This window comes from Pleurodeles waltl, chromosome 5 (assembly GCF_031143425.1).
Source record: "Pleurodeles waltl isolate 20211129_DDA chromosome 5, aPleWal1.hap1.20221129, whole genome shotgun sequence".
NCBI lineage: Eukaryota > Metazoa > Chordata > Amphibia > Caudata > Salamandridae > Pleurodeles > Pleurodeles waltl.
In genome coordinates, this window is record NC_090444.1 from 1,097,450,282 (window position 1) to 1,097,473,898 (window position 23,617).

A 23,617-nucleotide genomic window follows, 5' to 3' on the forward strand; every position below is an offset into this window, starting at 1 on the left:
CAGTTTATTTGTGTCCGTTTCCTCCTCCTTTAAGGATCGGGTCCAGCTCCGTAGTTGGTAATATTAAAATTTTGATAGGGCCCCCTGGGTTTTAACCGCAAGTTCATCCCATGAATGCCTGCGACCCTCAGGGGGAGTGCCAGAGTGTCCGTAAGACATTCTGGTGTTCCTGGGAAATCCCACACGGGGGCATACTTACTATAGTACGTTAGGTTTGTTGCATTCCGTATCTGGGCCCATAACTGAGCGGTCGCCTGCAAAACTTTTAATCTCACTCTTTTATTGAATCTGGGGTGACTGAATTTATACATTAATTTAGACCTACCTCCTACCACTTCCTTCAACATACAGGGAGTGCAGAATTATTAGGCAAATTAGTATTTTGACCACATCATCCTCTTTATGCATGTTGTCTTACTCCAAGCTGTATAGGCTCGAAAGCCTACTACCAATTAAGCATATTAGGTGATGTGCATCTCTGTAATGAGAAGGGGTGTGGTCTAATGACATCAACACCCTATATCAGGTGTGCATAATTATTAGGCAACTTCCTTTCCTTTGGCAAAATGGGTCAAAAGAAGGACTTGACAGGCTCAGAAAAGTAAAAAATAGTGAGATATCTTGCAGAGGGATGCAGCACTCTTAAAATTGCAAAGCTTCTGAAGCGTGATCATCGAACAATCAAGCGTTTCATTCAAAATAGTCAACAGGGTCGCAAGAAGCGTGTGGAAAAACCAAGGCGCAAAATAACTGCCCATGAACTGAGAAAAGTCAAGCGTGCAGCTGCCACGATGCCACTTGCCACCAGTTTGGCCATATTTCAGAGCTGCAACATCACTGGAGTGCCCAAAAGCACAAGGTGTGCAATACTCAGAGACATGGCCAAGGTAAGAAAGGCTATAAGACGACCACCACTGAACAAGACACACAAGCTGAAACGTCAAGACTGGGCCAAGAAATATCTCAAGACTGATTTTTCTAATGTTTTATGGACTGATGAAATGAGAGTGAGTCTTGATGGGCCAGATGGATGGGCCCGTGGCTGGATTGGTAAAGTGCAGAGAGCTCCAGTCCGACTCAGACGCCAGCAAGGTGGAGGTGGAGTACTGGTTTGGGCTGGTATCATCAAAGATGAGCTTGTGGGGCCTTTTCGGGTTGAGGATGGAGTCAAGCTCAACTCCCAGTCCTACTGCCAGTTCCTGGAAGACACCTTCTTCAAGCAGTGGTACAGGAAGAAGTCTGCATCCTTCAAGAAAAACATGATTTTCATGCAGAACAATGCTCCATCACACGCGTCCAAGTACTCCACAGCGTGGCTGGCAAGAAAGGGTATAAAAGAAGGAAATCTAATGACATGACCTCCTTGTTCACCTGATCTGAACCCCATTGAGAACCTGTGGTCCATCATCAAATGTGAGATTTACAAGGAGGGAAAACAGTACACCTCTCTGAACAGTGTCTGGGAGGCTGTGGTTGCTGCTGCACGCAATGTTGATGGTGAACAGATCAAAACACTGACAGAATCCATGGATGGCAGGCTTTTGAGTGTCCTTGCAAAGAAAGGTGGCTATATTGGTCACTGATTTGTTTTTGTTTTGTTTTTGAATGTCAGAAATGTATATTTGTGAATGTTGAGATGTTATATTGGTTTCACTGGTAATAATTAATAATTGAAATGGGTATATATTTTTTTTTGTTAAGTTGCCTAATAATTATGCACAGTAATAGTCACCTGCACACACAGATATCCCCCTAACATAGCTAAAACTAAAAACAAACTAAAAACTACTTCCAAAAATATTCAGCTTTGATATTAATGAGTTTTTTGGGTTCATTGAGAACATGGTTGTTGTTCAATAATAAAATTAATCCTCAAAAATACAACTTGCCTAATAATTCTGCACTCCCTGTAGTGTCCCTTAACAGATTTTCACCTGCCCCAGATAGCAGATCCTTTGTGTTCTTTAACAGAAAGGCCCTGGCGTACAGTTGGATGTCTGGAAGTGCTATTTCCCCCATATCATATTTCTTTCTCAACTTCTTTTTTTGAAGTTCTAACTTCTTTAGATGCCCACATAAGAGTCTATTTTCTCTTGCAACTTTTGTATCCAAGCCTTCTTGAAGTGCAAGGGAATCATGTTGAAGAGAAAAGTGAGTTTCGGAAGAATGGAAATTTTTATTAGATTGGTTCTTTCATATAAAGATAGCGGTAAACGCGCCCAACTTAGAAGTGACAAATTAACCTCTTTCATGACGCTGTTGTAATTTGCCTCAGTGGTTTCTTCCAAGGAATTGCAGATACTAATGCCCAGATTTTTTAATTATTTTTAAATTAAACTATGCACCTCTTCAATATTCCAGTCATGATTTCCGTTTTAGACAAACTGATTGCATATTCCGAGACCTTCCCGAACTCCAATGTCAAGCGCTCTCAGCTTTCCAAAGCGGGACACAGGTTACTTGTATAAACCATTATGTCGTCAGCATATAACAATATTTTCTTTTCACAACCTGCAAAGAAAAAAGGCTTAATAGACAGGTCCTTCCTGATTTTCTCTGCAAGCGGCTCAATATATAGATTGAACAGTAATGGGTAAAGTGGGCATCTTAAAAGCCGTGGCTAAATTCACATCTGGCAGTATTCTAGCCATAGGGATTTTATAAATGTCCTTAAGGACCCTACGAAAGTTTTCACCTAAGTCGTAGTGCATGAAGGTAAGATGTAAGTACTCCCAATTAACTTTTTCAAAGGCCTTAGTGGCATCTAAAGTGATTATAGCAAGAGGGATCTTACTGCCATTTGCTAGATCTACAGATCCAATTAATTCATGAGTTAGGTCATGCATGTACCTCCCCTTTAGAAAACCCCTTTGACTTTCCACAATCAGTTTCCCTGCCACATTGCCTGTCCTTTTTGCCACGATATTTGAGAATAACTTCTACTCATTGTTCAACAGAGATATTGGCCTGTACGATTCGCACATTTTGGAATCTTTACCTGGTTTTAATATCAAGGTAATCACAGCCTCATGCCATAATTTTGGAAGGGGGCCTTCTCCTCTGAAAATGCCATCGAACAATTGCGTTGAGAGGCTTAATAACCTCTTTCACACATTGATACAATTCATTTGGCAACCCATCTGGTCATGCCGCCTTCCCCTTTTTGCCCTTGCTAGTAGCCTCCGGCACCACCTTCGATGTTATTATCTCCACTAGCTCTTCCTTCTCCCACTCTGCGTTTTTTTTTTAACCTGGAGTCCTTTTAACCATTCAGATCTTTGGAGTTCTGTTGTTGCTTGGTCTCCAGTGTATAATGACCCAAAAAAATCTATGAAGGCCTGCTGTGCTTCTGTGGTCTCCTTCAATATTTTGCCAGTAGTATTACATCTTATCTCCCTCACCTCATTTCTAATCAGATCTGTTTTGATTTTCCATGCCAAGAGTTTCCCTGCGCTTTCACTATACTCAGTGTTCTGATTTGCTTGCCTTCCATCTGGCCTTGACCCTTGCTTCTACAGTGGCAGCTAAAGTGACCTTTTGCGCCATGATCTCTTCCACCAGGGCTTCCCTCTCCACTTCCTGCATTTGGAATTCTGATAACTTCCCCCAGGGGTGTAGAATTTTATAAAATATCTTCTTGTCCATGGGACAGGTTGCTTCTTAAATCTACTTGTCTTGTAAAAAAAAAAAAAAAAAAAAAATAATCTACTTATCCCTTTGGTGCCAAGTAGTGCGGCGACAAATTAGGCAGCAATCTCATTATGTAAGAGCTCTGATTATGCCAGGGCTACTACTATAGTAGGGCTTGAATACTTTCATTTTCAATCCCTACTGTAGCAATTTCTTAATGTTGCCACCTTTCCACATATCTACATACTGGGGCTGGAGGAAGCAGTAAGCAGTAGTTCCAGGGCTGGAGTCCGCAAACCTACTAACTTGCATGATTTAAGGGTTTTCACCAGCTCTTCTCTAATCTTTTACCATAATAAGAAAGGTTGGAAATTTACTCCTGACAATAGCAGAAGTTGACCTTCTTCCAGGGTTGGGAAAAAGTGGTTGGAGGAAAAGTGAATTTATAAACGCTCAATAGATATTCACATGAGCAAACCTACACTTGCATATTTGCCCATGCTAAGAAAACAGTTTACAAATATTTTATAGGAGTACGATTTCCTGGTATATTTCTTGTGAATTCAAGAAAGCCACTAATTCAAAGACATATATATATATATACCATGGGTGCACTTTTGTGACTTTCTTTAAGAACTGGGTCCCTAATTAGGTCTGGTGTTAACAAAGACATTTTGTCTTTATTAAACCTCTATTTCTCTCTCTGTCTGCTGACTACTGTGAGTGTTCACATTCTGCTCTTCCACAAGGAGCATATTGGCACACAAAGTAGTTTTGTTCAGTGCCAAGAACTACAGTGGCAATCAGTGGTGTAACAAAACTGGATGGGACCCCTTTGCAAAGAACATGGAGGGGCCCTCTCTCCAGACTCATTCGCGGCAGGTGCTGAGCTGAAGGGGTCCCCTGTAGGGGGGGCTGCAGAGCCTTCATCATGCCACTGGTGGCAACGTCTGCTTTTAGTGATCAAAAAAGTTTTTTTTGTTTTTCCCAGTGTTTGTTACAATGGTGAGGACCTGGCAGCTCCCATAACAATAAAGTGTTACAAAAGCCATGTCAAAACAAGACACGCATTGACAAAACTAAAAGACTCACACACAAAAAAGTCGGATCGGTGCTTGTTTATTTTCATGCTTTCCATATTCTTGCTGGAAATGGTTACACTGATTTTCCATTAAGAATATTTTCTAGAAATACGAGCATACATCAACACATTTTACTAAATGACACTTCAAAGAAATAGCACCTAAAGTTTCACAGTAGCGAAACCTTTTTTTTCCTGGTTACATTTTTTCTGAACGTTTTATTTTAAAAGCAAAGAATCCTCACTCTTGCTTACAAGCTTCTGCAAACATATGCATTGGCCTCATATCGGTACACATTTCAAACATCTATGTACACTTTTTTTTTTTTTTACTGGGACCACCGTCAGTAGTGCAGTGTGATCATTTATTTACAGCGCTCACCCTAATAATGAGGGCTTTCAATTAATGAGCCACAAATACAAGTTCGAACAGCATTAACGTGTGGACATGCGTTACCTCAACTGCAGACTGTTCTAGTCTCTGTAAACTGGCAGCCAAAGGGTTTGTGTTGCAGAGGGTTGGGCCTACTTGTCCCAAGGACAAAATAAACATGAAAACTTGTTGCCCTTGAGCCCAAACAAGATGTCCTGGGCGTCGGGCAATAGGAATTCCTTATCCCTCTTCCCCTCTAAGGAGGAAATGGCCATCTCTGATTTCTGTAACGTCTTCCTATACTCCCCCTATTATTTTGCGCTGAATGATTTATCAGAATGCCCCTTAGAAAGGCTTTGAAAGAATCCCAGACCACATGGGGTGCCACAGAATTTATATTAATCTCAAACAACTCACTAGTCTTCGCCTTTAAAATTTCTATCACTTCTTGATCTTTCATGAGTGAACGATGTAAGGTGCACCTCCTTGTTTTTGGTTACCGGTATTACATTTCAACTTCAGGACAACTGCTGCATGGTCAGATAGATGGGTGGCTATATGCCAAATGTCTATTACTTCTGCTATAAGTGACCTATCTAGCAAAAAGTAATCTATTCTTGATTGACGTTTATATTTTTTTGTTATGAAATGTGTAACTTCGATGTAGGCCACAAGTCTCTCGCCAAATGCCAAAAAACGCGAAGTGTTTCATTATGGATCTAACATGTCTGATTCAGGGCAGCTTTGAGCTTTACTCTTGTTTGATTTATCCAGAGAGTTGCCTAAAACTACACTGAAATCGCATGAGATTATTATTGGGTGTGGGGTATCCAGTAATTCACAACATAATTCTTGCAGGGGGTCTGTAACATCTATGTTGGGGCCATAGTATCCCACTAACGTATAAACACTCGTAAATTTTTATGTTTGCTATGACCCACCTTCCTTTCTTGACTGATTTATAGTTCACTATGGAGGCGTTTATTTGATTCTTAATCAAGAACAGAACACTCCCAGTGTGACCTGTATAGGCCATCTGCCTTTACCCATCTTTGGGATTTAAAAATGTCATAGGATTCCTTACTTGTGAGGTGTGTCTACTGTAGCGCTATTATCTGAACTGAGGCATCCCTTATATATTGAAGGATTTTATCTCTCCTGGGCCTTACTCGAAGACCATTGACGTTCCAGGATCAGACCTGAAACTGCTATTATCCATCATCTTTGTTTCCCTGGTTTTCTGTACATTCTTGCATATTGTTTCCTTCACCAAATACAACTACAGTTTCCTGTGGATCCCAAAATATTCTGAGGCACACTATTTGTTTGTTTCTTTTTTTCTCCTAATGCTCCCCACCAGGTGCTCCCCTCCACTCCACTGTAACTGTAATTATAAGAAGAAAGCACTTTAAAATATATTCTAGAGCTGACTTAGTCATCCCTGACTGATCATTAAAGTAAGCAAAGACCAAAAGTCATGTTAAAGTCAATACAAATTAGTTTATGTAAAATACGATTTACGTTGCATGTCCAGGCCTTTGCAAAATCTTGAAACATGAACATATCACCATTATTTGTGCCAGGGAAAGATGGCAACCTTAATCTGACCACAGTACAGCACACTGGATATTCATGCAGCACACTATAGGACCATGCCTCCGACTACAACTACTACAATAGCATACAGACATGGATCCCAATTCAGGATTACTCCAAAAAAGCTCATTACAGAACTGGTTTGCAACAAGGCCAACCACCAACAGAAATAGTACTATCTGCTCACCAAATGAGGATTGACAGCAAGTGCTGGCATACAGACTTACTCACAAGAGTCCGCTCCAGGCTGCATCCTCGATGGTAGTGCTCACTGCTAGTGCTGTAACAATGTCCAGCTTGCATTTGGCAGCACTGATGTCAGACCTTAATGTTCCTGGCTCGTGAGCCACATCGCTGCATGAATTGCAATGTACGGAGTCCAGCAGGCTGGGTTGGCTAGCCCACCTCACAGGTGCTCACCTGGGACACAAGTCTGTATGCTCTCGTTCCCAACACATGTGGGTAGGCAGAGGTGTAAGTGATTATTTTTATACCGGCTCGGAACACTTCTCGGGCGGCTGCAATCTGCCTAGGTATGAGGAAAGCAGCCCAGGCCCTGCAAGGACTTTACAAAACACAGACCTACCACTGTCAGTGCTAGTAAGTTAACCTTCTCCAATGACTGTGCATGTTCGGATGAGGTAAATAAAACACAACTGCTGCCCATCTGATCTGTCGCCCACTGAGACCCTGCATGTCACACTCGGACCTTGCTGCAACTGGCAAAACAACAACAGGTGCCGTCCCCAGATTTACAAGGGGCTAGGCCTCTGTAACGGCTGGCAGGTTCACATTGTTTTTTTTCCATCACAACCTCCTGCACTTGACATAGACCACGTGGTGCGCCCACTGCTGGGTGGGGAGGCTTAGCTTCAACTGCCTTGAAAGTGGGTTACAATTATTTGTATTGGCCCAATGCCAGTGTATAAATCAATTTAATGTAGTGAAAATTACTAAATTAAGATTGAGGCAGCAACTTTTGTGAGGACAAACCAAGCAGCTGGCAAGCATACTGTGTTCACCACTTTAAATGCACTACAATCTCCACTAGTGCTAGCATGCTCCCTGGGAGCTATAATGCATGACTAATGCATTTTAGTGCGGTGTTGCGTACACCAGCATTAAAATACATTAGTCTTATCCCTGATGCGTGGTACTTGGCAGGACTGAAAATGCATTATGGGCCCTTTTGTGGCCATCAAGCATGAACTGTGAGAAAATAAGCACTTATGAAGGTATTGTATGACCTCCTTTGCCCTTTATTCCTTCCACTGGTTCTGTGATAGATTTACCTTATAGTGATAAATGTGGGAAAACGAAACCTTCCAACAACCTTTGCATCAAGAGAATGACATTTATTTACACTTTTGGCCATTGATCTCTAGTGAATTAGAAAATAAAATTGACAAGGCAAAAAACACAATGTTACAAAAAGGCAACAGTATAAAGTGTACAGTCGAGTGATGAGAGTATCCCATCCTCCAAACTCTAAATCAGGCCCATAGTGATTTCCTAGTTTGTGTTACTGCTCTTCATTTTGGGTTATGTTGCTGTACTATACTGGCCCTATCTTGTATTAAGGCTCGGGACAGACCAGTATGCTTTTAAAGTAAGGAGTGACATACTCTGAATGCTTAAAACATGTAAAGCATACGTTAAAAAGACCATATTCAACTGTTCACACTTCCATTGGTTGATCTAGTGAGGAAACAAAATTAATTTATATTTTGGGCAAACGTGTACAGTTCCCTTCCATATTCAAAGTGAATCTAAGAGGTTAATATGTAATGGGATTAAAGCTACAGGCAAGGGTTTGCTTGAATTGATTGTAATAAGCTGTTGCCTATCGCCTGTTCTATTGTGCCAAAAGGAATGCCTTATGCATACTGCCAGAGCACTAAGGTCATAACGACTGTGCAGGATTAATTATACAACCAGACAAATTCATTTTGCACTCCCCTCACCTTATTTCTTTGGTCTTCTTAAAGACAGGTTTCCCTTCATCCTCCTCACCAATGTCAAAGAGGTCAGAGTACAACTCTTTGTTCTTGTGATCCACCTGGAAGAGTGCACAGCGATCTGCATTCACGAGGTTTTTTGCATAAATCTGTATTAAAAATGTAATTAGCACCCATTAATTTCATAATAGTTATACCAAACTATATTTAGATTTAGATTTTTATTTAAATTGCAAAGCATTTCAAATAATATACCATGCATGAGTCACTTTGTTTTTATGGATCAATTCTGCTGATTTTGTAATAAAAGCAAAACATTCGAGTACACAGTTGTCCATCTACAACCCTGGGGCCTGCAGCATCAAAGACAGAATTGAAACTCAGCAAACAACCCATAGAAGAACCCCCATACCCATTCTACATAGATAGCTTCAGTAACTTACAACTTTTATTTGGTGTTTCATGTGTCAGACTTGGGCAAGTACGTGTTGATACGTAGTACTTAGGGCAAGGCTGATACAGACCTCTCTGTCGAGGGGAGCAAGTGCAACAGTGTAAGCTAAGTCGGGCAGGTCAATTCAGTAAATTTGGTAGACAGAATAAAGATGAATGGCGCCCACACGTCGGGGTAAGTGGCAGATTTTGGGTCCAAAGCAAAGAAAAGTTTTTCCATTTCCAAAATGAACCATAGTTTATGGAGCCATGTTGTATAGTCAAGAATTCTGTCAGTACACCAGGAGAAGAGAATGTCCTGGTGGACCGCTTTCAGGGCCATCTATGTCCCCCTCAGTGAGGGCTAGGGGTTTGTGATAGGGTTGGAGAGCACCAATATCATGTAGGTCAGGAACCTTGGGATGGCTGTGCTGAAGGCCCCGTCTATGATATCCAGAATACGTTCCCAGAAGTGGACCAATTTCGGACAGTGCCAAAGAAAGTGGACCAAGGTGCCTTTCCCCCCACAGCCCTCCTGCACTCATGCATGTGCCACAGACACTAGGTTTGGAGCAGCACGGGGGGCTGAGGTACCAGTATGCAACAATATTATATGCCATCTCTAAACTCACCATATTATGGAGCAGTGTGACGGGCTCGGTAGTAGATGTCCTCCCAATATTTGATGGAAAGGGTCCTGCCCAGTTCTTCCTCCCACCGTCTCTGCCCCACCGTTTTGGCTGGTGTGGTTGCCCCACCCATTAAAGTACAGATCTCTGTGAAAAGGCATCTGTTGTCTTTCTTGAGGAAGACCCATTTCTCAAAAGGGGTGAGAGGGTGCTCGGTGTAGGGTTTGCTGGATGGCTGCCTTATCCAATATTGTATTTCTAAGCACTGGAAGAAATTAGTCTCCTGTAGGTCATAGTCTGTCTTCAATTGGCCAAACAGGATTATGCACTGTATGTTAAACAGGCAGCCTATCATTTGCAACCTCCCTCCTGCCACCATCAGAACACCTCCTGCTGCATCCCTGGTGAAAAGTTGAGGTTCGCTAGGATTGGCGTCATAGAGAATGGAAAGGAGGTCAGTCTGGCTCATTTGCCACAGCATCCCATACCTTGAATGCAGAGCCAGTCACTGGGGAAGAGTAGAGGCCCCATTCTCTATGTCTGTGGGGGAGTCTTGCTTTTCCCATATGAGGGAACCCGCCACAGCCTGGTCCAACTTCGTAGTATCATACAATTATGGGTATGGTGAGCCCACCCTCCAGTGTTGTGCGATAGAGAAATCACCTGCCGAGACGAAGTTTTTTACCATACCACATAAACGTATTGATCCCTAACTGCAGAGACCGAAGTATATGTTTTAGCGGTGTCAGTGGTAGGGCCTGAAAAATGTAGACGATCTGGAGGAGGACTATTATTTTGACACCAGCTATCCTCCCAGCCAGGACAATAGCACCCGGGCCAGTGAGCCAAATTCGACAGGACTTGGGAGGTGAGGGCAGTGTAATTGAGCACTGCAGCCCTAGTCAGCAAAAGAGCCAGCTTAAGGCCAAGGTAACGGATGTTTTCCTCCGCCCAATTAAAGGGAACAGAGAGCAAAGGTAGGCCTCGTGTGCCAGGGCAAACTAAAGGGTCAGGGTTTGGGATCTCTATATATTAGCCTTGAACTCTGACACTTCCCCAAAGGAGTGGAGCTTGACACCAGGGCAGTGGAAGGACAATATTAAGCCTGTGAGGGTAAGGATCACAAAATCCATGTAGAGGTCAATGCCCACAGGTACCTATATACACTTTGGTCCCAGTTTCAAAATTTCTCTCCAAGGCTTAAGTGTTTCAAGGTCTCAGGAAGACAGGGCCAGTGCACCCTGCCAAACGCATCTTCGTCATCGAGTGAAAGAAGGAGAGCCTCTCTTTGGGACCGGTGGATCTTGACCATGAGATGAAGGATGCATTTGGTATTTTCCCCACAGTGGAGGTTAGGGATAAAACCAGCCTGATCAGGGTTGATTAGGACAGGCATGAGGGGACTGAGGCAATGAGCGAGGATACTGGTGAACAGTTTGGCATCAATATTCAAGAGAGATATATAACTATAAGACCCAGATGGAGTAGCATCTTTACCAGGTTTCGTGATAATTTAAAAGGAGGCCTCCAGCATAGAGTGCCTTAGATGGACCCGGTGTTGTTATAGGAATTAAAGAGGAGGGCAAGCAATGGGGCAAGGTCTTGACAAAAGACTTTGTAGAACTGTGAAGAGTAGCCATCCACCACAGGGGACTTTATCGGCTTGAGGCGTGCTATAGCCGAGATTACCAAACGGAAAGGCCTCTCCTGGCCATCAGAATGATGAGGTGAAAGAGGAGTCACTGTAGCCACCTCCAGGTACTCAGAAATACCACCAGCCAAACTTTCAGAAGCTTTGAACAGTATGCTATAGAGGTCCTGGAAGACTGCTGTAATTTGGGTATCTCCAGGGACAAAAGTGTCTGAGTTGTTATGGATCATTTTGATACTGTCTTTATGGGTTTTAGCCTGGAGCTTGCTGGCTAGCATCCAGCAGCAGCGAATACTCCCTAGATAAAACTTATGTATTAGTCATTCCATCGCATATTCTGCCCTATCAAGGTCTACGCACTTGAGGTGCATGCATGTTTTTTCCAGTTCCCTCCATACCCGAAGCGCCCCGTGTGTTTATATATGGCTTCCAGCTCTAGTACCTTCTGCTCCAGTTCCAGGAGTTTCCCCCTCCTACAGCGGTTATCAGTCACCAAAACAGCTATTTAGCTCCTCCCAGATTACCAGCTTCAAGTCCTCCATTAAAGAGGTCACTTGTCTCCCCATAATTTCATTGCTCGTGAGGAAGTTGACGATCCCCACTCGTAGCTTTTCTACTGTGGATGCGGACTGGAGAAGGCTATCCTGAAACCACCAGTGAGATGGTTGGCGGTGGAGCCCGTATACTCGAAATACCAGTGAGAGGGGGCATGATCAGATCAAGACCTGGGGACAATGTGGGCTTTCTGAACAAGGGACTGTATCACAGGGGAGGCAAGGTAGTAATTGATGCAGGTATGTGTTTTATGAGCCGCAGAGTAGTATGTGTGACCCCGCGTGTTATGGTGGAAGTGTCGTCCAGCTACTGGATGCCCTAGGACAACAAGGCACTGCAGTGGCCAAAACGTTGACTAGATCAGTCCAGGTTAGTATGAATTACTGGGTTGGTTCAGGTTGCCCCTTGAGGGAAGGATCACCACCCCCTTCTTTTCAGGACCTGAGGACCAGCACTGACGTAGGAACCAGTGAGATTTCATCCAAAGTTCATCTTTGGGGAGCAGATGGGCCTCCCGCAAGATGCATATGTCACCGCCAGATCGCTCCAGGAAAGACAAGACAATGCCACGCTTAGTCGGGTTGTTGAGGCCTCGAACATTGTGGCATGTCACCTTAACCTCCAGGAAACCGTGGGAGAACCGACAAGTATCCACCACTTAGGGCTACCACTGAAGCATTGGAAAGATAAAATCAAACCACGGAAGGCCAGCCAGGCCCTTGCCTTGGGCATGCATGCTAGTAAATGCAGGCAGTGAAATGTGAAGGAGTAATAAATAACAAATCCCCAACAACAGTAAAAACAAAATCACAACATTATCAAGTCCATTAGAAATGGAAGATCGTAAGCTGGGCATTGGCCGGTCAGTAGGGCAAGGCACGTTCTTCATGGGGTGCACCTGTGGCACCATCCTCCCGCTGCAGACCACGGCCAGAAGGATGGATCCCTAAGAGGGTAGGCATGTTGTTGACTCACAGTATAGGTATTGTTGGCGTTCATGCTGTGGACTTGCCAGTTCCAGACACTAGACTGTCCAGGACTGCTTGGCTCTCCTCAGCACATTGTTTTGGGCAAGGGCAAGAGTGTTTTTTGTGTTTGCCAGTCATTTGCCTTAGCAGTGCACTTGTGGGGGAGCTCTGTGGGGAAGCAGGCATTGATCGGGCAGAAGGCTCTCCCAGCAGATCTAAAATGGGTCGGGCCTCCTCTAGCGTCTTAGGTTGATATATTGGTCCTCCGAGCGACAAATCAGCCTGAAGGGGTGCCCCTAGCCATAGAACACGTCTTTCGAGCGCAGAAACTCAGTGATCAGCTTAAAGACCCTGCGGTGCTGGAGGGTAGCAAGCGATATCATTTGAAAGACCCCGATGAGGTGCCTGCGGAAGTGGACAGATGTCCCGGCTTTCTTCAAGATGTCTTCTTTGGCTTGTAAATCATGTAAGCATGCCAGGATGTCTGTCAGCCTCCAGGGCAGCCGACCTGATGTACCCTGTCCAAATGCAGCACGGAGTCTTCAGCCCAGGACAGAGCAAAACATTGCTTGGACGTAGACCTGGATGTCAGAGCCCACGGGTACTCCCCTGGGGGGATGTTATCGCAGGATCAGTTCTCAAGGGCTCCTGGCAGGGTCCGGAGACTGTCGTGTTGCTCGTGGTGATGTATAACCTCCTCTCAGATGATCTCCACCTCTTCACGCTTTGACAGTTCACTCCCTTCCAAGAAGGAGACTCACTTACTCATTGAGTTTAAGTCCTGCTGCACTTCACATAGGGCTTGCGGGAAGTCCTTCTTGAGCTCCTGGATATCGACCTTGAGGGAGCTGTACAGGGATACCAGAAAGGACTGGTTCTCTGGCACTTGGACTTGATCGCCCCCCTCCCCCTCTTTGCATCCACCTGAGGGGCAGCTGCGAGCTCAGCCCAGGGTCCTTGGAAGAAGCCGTTGTAGAGTGGATGAGCATGTCTTGCATTGACTGCTCGCGTCTGTCATTTGTAGGTGCCAAATGCAGTTGGTTTGGGTGTAGCCTATGGCGCTCTGTCATCAATGCTACAGTACTCTACTCAGCTCACCTTTCAGCAGGGCCCCCCAGCAAAGGTTCCACCCGCTGGTGGACCCCCCAGAGAGCAAGAGACACCAGGAGGGGTGTGCCCATCATCACTAGGCAGTCAGGGCGGCAGGAATGGGCAGGCAAGTGCACCTTCTAGACCAGTCTGACCTGGCCCTGGACATCACAACCTGGAGCGCTCCCCTCCCCAAGTCTCAGACATCACTACAGCAGGAGCTTCAGGCCTGTTTCTGTCAGTGGGGGGATGGGAGGCAAAGCCCTGGGATTGTTCCAGCCACCACAACTCCCCCAGCAACTGGCGGGAACTCCATCCTAAGAGTGAACACTAAGCAAGGCTAGCAATCCAGGGTCTCCAAAGGGCTAACGTCACTCTGACCACTTGACCAGTTCCCCAAGTTCCACACCCGGCTCCCAGGTGTTGACAGTTCAGGGGACCCGCTGGATTTATATATAGGGGGTGGGTGGGTGGGTGGTGTCAGGGGATTTCAGCAGGGTTGGTGTCACAACTGCTGGTGTAAGCCTCTTCAAACTTCGATCCCTGCGCTCTGTCTGCTGCTTGAGAGGCTGACGGCTGCAGTCATAGAAGGCTGTACGGCGAGGGGTCTGGCTTTAAAGGCAGGTGGCTGCCAGTTTGTCTCCTTCAGGGACGCTGGTCCTCAGCAGGAAATGCCAACAGGGCACCACACCACAAAGTTGCGGGCTCCCAGCAACGCCCAGAGGGGCCCAGTCATTTCTGCATGTTTGTAAGCCGTAGCAGGGGGAGGCAATGCGGCTCAGGCAAGGGCTCCACACCTCAGGCAGCTACCATCTTGTCTATCTTGCGGTCAGCCGTCGTCTGATCCGCTCCGGAACAAGCCCAACGATGAGGGTCCGGCAGTCACAGCTGCATGGGGGAAAAGCTGTCTGGTATTCATGTGCTTCAGGACACCGCTAGCTGTCTCTGTATCTGGTCCGGGCAGAGCAGACAACACATTCTACTTCACCGCTATCTTGGCCACCCCCCCCCTGTTTTTAAAATAGATCTCTAAACCAAAACATTCGTTTTCTTACCCCAAATAGTGTTTCGAACAATGTCCTGACTTCCCCAAGTCATAAGCTTAAAGGACTTTTACTTTGACTAAATCCTACTTAAACTGGGGCACTCCCCCTGCCATGATTAGGGAGTATTTCTGGATTAGAAAGTGGCATCATATGTTAGGGAGTAGTATAGCCTGTAAGTAGGTTGAAAATAATCATGTTTCCATCATTTTATAAACTCAGAATAAAAGATGAAATACATTTCTGGAAATTTAAAATAGCAATTCTATTTTTATATTTGCAACAACTCAAATACAGCAACCAAAAATAAAGTTCATGGCCACATTCTAATGGTACAAAGTAGATTAATGAGGGTTTTATTATTTGTTATAGCATACTGTACATAAACTCCTGAACATATGTGGGAATCCCCCAAAATCATGGCTGCCATTGTGGTGCAGTAGTGTAGTGATGCTTCTCATCTTGAAGGGACCCTCATCTTTCACCTTAACTATTCACTGAGACCTGAGGAAAGAGTAGAAGTTGTCTGCAAGCCGGTTTTGACTGACTCTGGGATGGGGGGGTTGTGATGGATGGGAGTGTGAGCATACCCCTTAAAGCCTTTCTAAAGAAAAGAGTTGGCAGTGGCAGAGTGCACTGCCTATTCGCTGTTTAGACTACTCACTGGTACCCCTAGCAATTGCGTGTGCATCTCACAGATCCTTTAGTTAAGCCTGTGATCTAGAAAGGACATCCCATCCTGAACAATCAGCTATAGTTTCAGTTGACACTACTAACCGCTTAGCTTTTTTTTCCACATTACAAAACGATTCACAGGTGATAAATTACCACTAACCAGAATTACTCCAACAATTAATCCAGATGCTTCGTTCTGGTGGCTTTCATCACTAAACCTGAAACATATGCTATTTTCGGGTGGCAGATGTCCCCAGTATAGCCCCAGGCCTCAAATTCTGCTAAGACTAAGCAGGCCTATAGAGCTGATGCTTGAAAAACTGGATAAGATTAAGGTTCTGGTCTTGTTTGATCTAAAGATTTTTGCTGATACAAATAAGTAAAACATGGTATAACGTACAAGGAGAGGAAATGTGTGTCTCTTTGCGTTTCTTTTTATCATACAGTCTGGTGGGGCTTTTCTGAGCATATGGTGAACCTTTATATTTTTACCAGGACAGGGCAAAAAGCACATAAGGCCACTTCCTTAGCAAGCAAGTGCACAAGCTCAGAGACAGAAGATAGATAAATAGGACCAGATTTTATGGCCAATATAAAAGATCCTTCCAGAGAGGTACTGTAGAGAGGATGGAGGTCTGGTTTCTACCATACCCAGGACAATTGAGGGCTCCAATTATTTGGAACAAGAAGAAGCACGCCAATCTCTTTTGTAACTTTACATTAATCTTGCTAATGAACAACGCATATTGAAAGGCCAATTTAGATCAAACAAAAGAATACTTTGTTGACCAATGCCCATTGTGAATGGCACAGGTCATCACACTACAGCCTCGATAAAAGTCTGTAGATTTAATATCAACAGGGAGTGTTTTTTCATGGGTGCTGACCACCTGCTCAAAAGACGTCACACAGCAAAAAAAGAATGTAACCACAGTTAGCTTACAATAAGTTAAATCCTTTTCAAGACTGAAAAGACAGTTATTCAAGGTAGAACATGTCCTGAGACGAAACTTGGTCAATGCACTTTTTCTTTCGCAAACAGTTTTTCAAAGTTTTTTTTTCTCCTTTTATTAATTTATAATGTTCATTTGATGATCTTGTTTCATTAGTGCCATTAAATAATATAGAAAGAAATTTGTAGCATGGGCTCAAAATATTAAAACTATCTTCAACCCTTTGCGTCCAAGCATGCAAGCACTAATTATCGCTCATGTATTTACAATTTTATTTCTTAGCAACTTTTTACGGTGCTCAGATACAGAAATATTATGTGGGCCTTTTTACATTTCAACAGCACATACAGCAAACATTTAAGTGCGGAATAAGTATACAGATGCAGAAGCCATATGTTTAGGTGAGTGGCTGAAACAGATGCGGGAGGAGGCAGTCAGTGTGGCTGGTTTAAAGACTGGAAGGATGAGTTTTTAGTTGCTGGTGGAAGGCCAGTGGTAAGGGTTTCTTTCGAATATCCAATGCCTGCGAATTCCCAGAAGGAAGGAGCTGCGCAGGAAAAGGACTGGTGTTAGATATGGGCAGCCTTGAATTATTAGGCCTTCCATAAGAAGTATGTTCTTGTTCAGAGTCCTCTTTGTCCATCAAATAAATCCGAGAAGTGGGCTGGATATGGTGGGGTATTACAGTGCATTGTTTTGTAGGTTAGACAGCACAATTTGAACAATATTCTAATTCCGACTACAAACCAACTTAAATTGAGGAGGGTGGAGTAATATGGGCATATTTCCACTCTTTAAGAAATGAGCCTGGCTGTGGAATGGTCGACGACTTTAAGAAGGATGAGTGTGGAATGATATAACCCCACGGAATCAACTCTCCTAAAGTCAAAGTGCAAAAAGATTAAGGGCCTGATTTAGAGTTTGACAGATGGGGTTGCTCCGTCACAAATGTGACGGGATATCTCATCTGCCGTATTACAATCCCATTATATCCTATGAACATCGTAATATAGCGGACGGGATATCTGTCACATTTGTGACAAAGTAACCTGCCCACCAAACTCTAAATCAGGCCCTTAGCCTTTAAGACGGTGGGGAACAGCAATGGTTTAATTTTTGAAGGCCAGTAGTTGGCAATTGGACACAGTCTGATTTTGTTGAAAAGTAGGCTCACTTACACAGAAGAGATAATAGTGTTACAATGTGAAGTCAATGTAGATGAAAGATGGAGAGAAGTCAAACTTCAATTCAAAGAAAGGAGTCAGATCAAAGTTTTTCTTGTGTTTTGGGGAGCATTATTATAAACTTGGCTTCATCAGCATTGCATTTTCAGTAAATTATCAGCTATCCAGGACTGGTGTTTGTTTATCATGGTTTTCTCTGTGAAGACACTATGTAAGACTCAAGTTTTTATATACAGATGGTTGTTCACATACTCATGAATAGAAACATCCGTATAATAGCAATTAGACTCAATGGTCAGATGAAGACTTTGGGATCAGCAAGTTACTTCAGAGGTATTTGAGGTGCTGCACCCAGACTTCACTAACTTTAGGCAGTTGGAATGATAACAGAAGAACCAATTTACAACAGGTCAGTGGAAGCCCAAGCAGTGTTCAAGTATAGAGTAACACCTGTGGTCAATAGGGTCAAAAGATCAAAGAGTATTAAGAGGCAAGAGTTATTCCTACTGAGAACCTATGAACATTGAAAATATTTTTTCGAGTGGTCATCTCAACATCACAACCAAGGTGAAATAGAATAGATGGTTTGTGAATATCTGTTCTGAGTTTATGTGGGTTGGTTATACAGAAACACTTCCTTCAATGGTCATGTCACAAGCCTGCCTGTAGTTGGATGTTTTTTCGGGGCTAAGATAGTTTTTTCTTAAAATGGGGGAGACAGACCACAATTCAACTCATCATGGAGCGAACAAGAGAAGCCAAAATAAACTCACTCTAAATGGTGGCACAAAGGTGGAAATTCTGTGATAATGTTCACTTGTACTGAATCCACTTGTTATCTGGTTGAACTGAGGATCTTACTCATATGGAAGAGCCCCTTGGAGCTTATGAAAGCAGATATACTACAGGCACATGCGGTTTATGGAGACTGAGGCAGATGAGGATGGACTGAGGAAGTTATTTTTGATGGGGATAGAGTTATGTTAGTAAAGCAAAGTAGGAATCTGTACCAGTTGTTAGTTGAAGGGCTGAGTGCTGTTTTGACAGTGGGAGAGAAAGTGTTCTGCCCAGACTGAACAAAATGTCTAGTTTGCATTTCTCTTAAAAAAGTTACGCCTGATGGAGAGAAATGTAGATTGTTTTCTAGTTTGCAAGTCTCTCTTCTGGTATTTGACAACAGATAAGAACCATGGCTGACTGCGTTTCTGGCAATATCTTATCCGGGGTGCAAGTGCACCAACTACAGAGGTTAACATTAGTATGCACAGAGTATACAGTCAACATATACCCCACAGTCTAAAGCCACTCGTGAGGGAGAGCGGGCCAGTCACCGAGTCCCACGGACCCCAGGTACAGTACCTTGGAAAACGATGCGAAAACTAGGACGTTGCGCAAAATCAGGGAGGTGAGACATCACCGGAGGTGGTGCGGTATCGGTACCTTACTGCCACAGGGGAGGTGAGGCGACGGTTACTTACTGCTAGGCAGGGGAGGTGAGATGTGGTTCCTTATGACTGCAGGGGAGGTGATGCAGCATTGGTGGCAAGGTGCTGGTCCCTCACAACAATGCAGGTCAATCCATCAAGTCAAGGCACAAGGTGTCTACTTCACACCACAGGTGCTGCGGCTAAGTCAGGTGCCACGGGCGTCGCTGACACAGCACTCTAGACCAGTGGTCTCCAAACTTTTTAATGCTGCGCCCCCTCCCCCCCAGTTGAAAAATAAAAATTATTGGGCCCCCCCATCAGAATTCTTTACAATTATTTTATAAAGGTGGCAATGTTTAAATATGTCTAGAACTATTTAAACATTGCAGTTAAGTACTGGTACCTTTTTAAAAATGCAATAACATGCTTCTGCTTAAAACAAAGCCCTCTCATCTGTATAATTCTTCTTTGGGTCAGAGCCTGGTGCCCCCCTGGGAACACTTGAGGCCCCCCCAGTTTGAAGACCTGTGCTCTAGACTCACGCTGTAGTGGGACTTCGAAGGCACTCTGGCGGCATCGGTCCTGCAGCGTCAGTTGCAGGTGTTGCACTCAGCAGGGACCACGGCTCCGGTGCAGGCGGCTGCGCGGGGTCAGTGAGTGGCGCCGGGTCAGAAGTCGTTCTGTAGATTAATGCTTCTTCCATAGTACACCAGAACTCACTCTCAAGGGCACAGGAAATGGAGTTGGCAGCACTTGTCAAGTCAGAACTCTCAGCAAGAGACCCCATGCGTTGGAAGGTGAAGACTTTGATATGCCTGAGACTTAACAGGAGGCACGCTCAGTCCAAGCCCTTGGAGAACCTTTGGAAGCAGGATGTAGAAAGCGAAGTCCAGTCCTTTCACTCCCAGGACAGAAGCAGCAGGCCAGCACAGCAAAGCAACAGGCAGAGTGGCAGTTCCTCCTACAGCATCCAGCTCTTCTTCCTGGCAGAATGTCCTCAGTCCAGAAGGATTCCAACTATGTGGTGTCAGAGGTCCAGTATTTATACCCATTTCTGTCTTTGAAGTAGACAAATTTCAAAGACAAGTCTTTGTAGTGCACAAGACCCTGCCTTTCCCTGGTCCAAGACACACTCCAGGGGTTGTGGACTGCTTTGTGTGAGGACAGGCACAGCCCTTTCAGGTGCAAGTGTCAGCTCCTACCACCACTCTGACTCAGGAAGGCCCATCAGCCTGGTGATGGGCCATCAGGATATGCAGAGCTCACCTTAGCTCCCTTTGTGTGACTGTCCAGAGTGAATACACAAACAGCCCAATTGTCATCCTGACACAGACGTGTATTCAGCAGACAGGCAGAGGCACAGAATTGTTAAGAAAGAAAATACCCACTTTTTAAAAGTGGCATTTCAAACTTACAACTCAAAAACCAACTTCATCAAAAGTTGTATTTTTAAACTGTGAGTTCCGAGACCCCAAACTCCACATCGCAATCTGCTCCCAATGGGAAATTACATCTGAAAGATATTCCAAGGCAATCCACAAGTTAACCTATGGGAGAGATAGGCCTTGCAAAAGTGAAAACCGAAATTAGCAGTATTTCACTATCAGGGCATGTAAAACAAACCATTACGTGTCCTACCATTTAAATACACTGCGCCCTGCCCATGGGGCTGCCTTGAGCCTACTTTAGGGGTGACTTACATGTAGGAAAAGGGAAGGATTAAGTCTGGTGAGTGGGTGCCCATGCCATGTTGAAATAGCAATTTAAAACTGCTCACAGACACTGTAGTGGCAGGTCTGAGACATGTTTACAGAGCTACTCATATGGGTGGCACAATCAGTGCTGCAGGCCCCTAGCAGCTTTTGATTTACAGGCCCTTGGCACACATGGTACATGATACTTAGGACGCACTGGTAAATCAAATATGCCAGTCCTGAATAAACCAATCACCAATACATTTTAGACAAAGAGCATATGCACTTTGGGCACTTTACCAATGCTAACTAGTGTTAAAGCTAATATCCCCAAACTTTTTGCTGCCTTCCTCCTGTAGTTTCTGGCCTGTTTATAACTCTGCAAACAGTGCCAGGTCCAAGACTTCCCCCATGCAGGCTTCAGAATTGAGAACATGCTTGTGTTCTGCTATAGTTAAAGCACTGTGTTGTGTCGGACAAGTTGTAGAACAATTTTCAAGCAGTTTGCAACACAGTTATCACGCCAGCCCTACAGAATGGTGAAGGAGCACTAGAAACTAGTTTTTATTTGGTCCAGTAGTCACATCATTGCTATATGTCTGGCCCGTAACCCAGCAACACTAACTCTGTAGCATAACTAGTCATGGTTATACATTTGGGGGCTCCTGTGTTCTGAGAGTAATATCTCAAGCCAGTGGCATCACTCCAGGACTCAAACAGAGCAAGTCTCACCAAGTTACTGTTTATCACGTAACAGGGCACAGGCAGGTAGGCATTCATTTAGAGTTTTTTTCGTGTTGATACTAGGCAGCTGGGTGCAACAGAAGCCTGTGGGGATGGCACAGGAAAGTTGATGGGCGAACATAGGATATTAGAGAAGGACACAGAACACAATCTTTGTCTCAGGTGAGACCTAGCTGCCATGTGCTATGGCTCTTCTTTTGTTCACTTCTTTTTCAAGGTCACTAGTTAACCCTGCAGGGTCTCTCTTAAGGTGCTCCTTCTGTTGCACAGCCTAAGCGTTTCACTGGTCGGTGCAGGGGAGATATGCTGGAAATTACAAGGTGACATGGTAGACCATCATGACGATCACCAGCAAGGTCTACAACTGTATTCCTTGTAAAACCAGTATCTTAGCCTACACGTAGGCACTGCCTGGTTGAGAAATCTCTTGTATAGATACATAGAACTACACACACTCTCTCTCTCATATCAATCTCAAGGGGAATTGGAAGTCCCTGCCTGGTGGACTTTAACAGCGAATTTCAATAGTAAGCCTCTCCAGCAGGATTACTGAAAAATGTCTAAAACGTAACTACCCATAAACCATAATCAGCTGCCACCAACCACATCAATGCCCTTGAAACAATCACAGTAGTCACTGAGTGTGAAAAAATCAAGAATTGGGTAAACGCACACGTATAGCAGTCATCTATTCTGCAGGTGAGAAACATAAAAACAACATGACCAGAACGTTTTAGCCCTATTTTTTAACCGTGTGTTGATGTGTGTGTGTAATAAATACCACGTCAACAGAAAATTAATAATGTAAAAGAATGTTTCTTGCACTAACCACACACGCATAGTCTGCAACTATCCACGTGCCCCTAGATAAAGAAAAATCTAGGGACTATTGAAAGCATTGCATCAAATCTTTTCTATTCTGAATTCAAATTACATTCTCAGGTGCAATTAATTTTGTTTTAATCAGCAGCTACACAAACGCCACTGTTACTCTTTCTGTAAAAAGCCTTTATTTGCACATTTGTATTTGGAGAGGGAGTTGGTGAGAACAGTAGCCATTCCCTAGTGTTACTAAAATGGCTCTTTTTCTGCATACAACGACTGCATTACATCTGCAACAGGCTGGTGCGTTGGTTTTTTGTCCCTTTCATCCGGTATCTGGAGAGAGGTCCCAAGAGGCAGTGCAGCAGATTTTTCCATCACGTCAGCCTCGGTTCATGCAGAGGGCGCATCAAGCCCCAGTTTAGGAGGCAGTGGAGCCATCAGGGATTAGTTTCGCGAATTTCCTGATCTGAGAATGCCATAAATGTAGAAGTGAATGAAGAAGCAGTTTAGCAGACAACCGAAAATGCTGTAGCCCCTGCAATCCAAACAACTCTCAGTTTTCCGCATGCGCGATCACTGTCGATCTCACAGGCAGTGCTTAATTTGTGCTTGTTGTTTCCGGTGCTGATCACCACCACTGATTTTTGAGGGCCGGGGCTTATTCTTCTGCCTCAAGCATTTGCTGCGAGTAAAATACACATAAGGAAAAGACGGATGAAGGAAAAAAACAAAAAAGCGTCACAAAGAGAGAAACTAGAAAGCTGGAGTGGCTTCTTATGGATTGAAGAGGCCCGCGATGGCTTCGGGATTACGTTTCTTGAGTATTCCGTGTTCACATATTTAACTGCAGCAGCCGCGTGTTTGAGGAGGGCTTTGAGCACCGGCACCTTTTTATTCACAAATTAAGCACTGCTCACAGGACAATACTTAAGCTATCCTGTCACTATATTATCAGGGTGCCTGGTCTCATGGTGTCTGTATTTTTAAATGTAGGTTTGCCTGTAAAATGTGGCCCTTGGTGGACAGCAAGACAACAATAGTCAAGGGATAACCATCCTCTCTCATCATCTATTACAAGAATGTGTTCAATTTGTTTTAGAAAATATCGCC

General features: G+C 44.2%; 1 protein-coding gene across 2 annotated transcripts in view; it reads right to left on the reverse strand.

Annotated features, from left to right (window-relative positions):
• Positions 1 to 23,617, reverse strand: part of PDE10A (phosphodiesterase 10A) — a 1,332,617-nt gene that overhangs the window by 443,286 nt on the left and 865,714 nt on the right. For both annotated transcript variants that reach the window (XM_069235310.1, XM_069235309.1), the window contains exon 11: positions 8,645 to 8,787. In XM_069235310.1, coding sequence (XP_069091411.1) covers positions 8,645 to 8,787 — 143 coding nt within the window. The remainder of the gene's footprint in view (positions 1 to 8,644; positions 8,788 to 23,617) is intronic.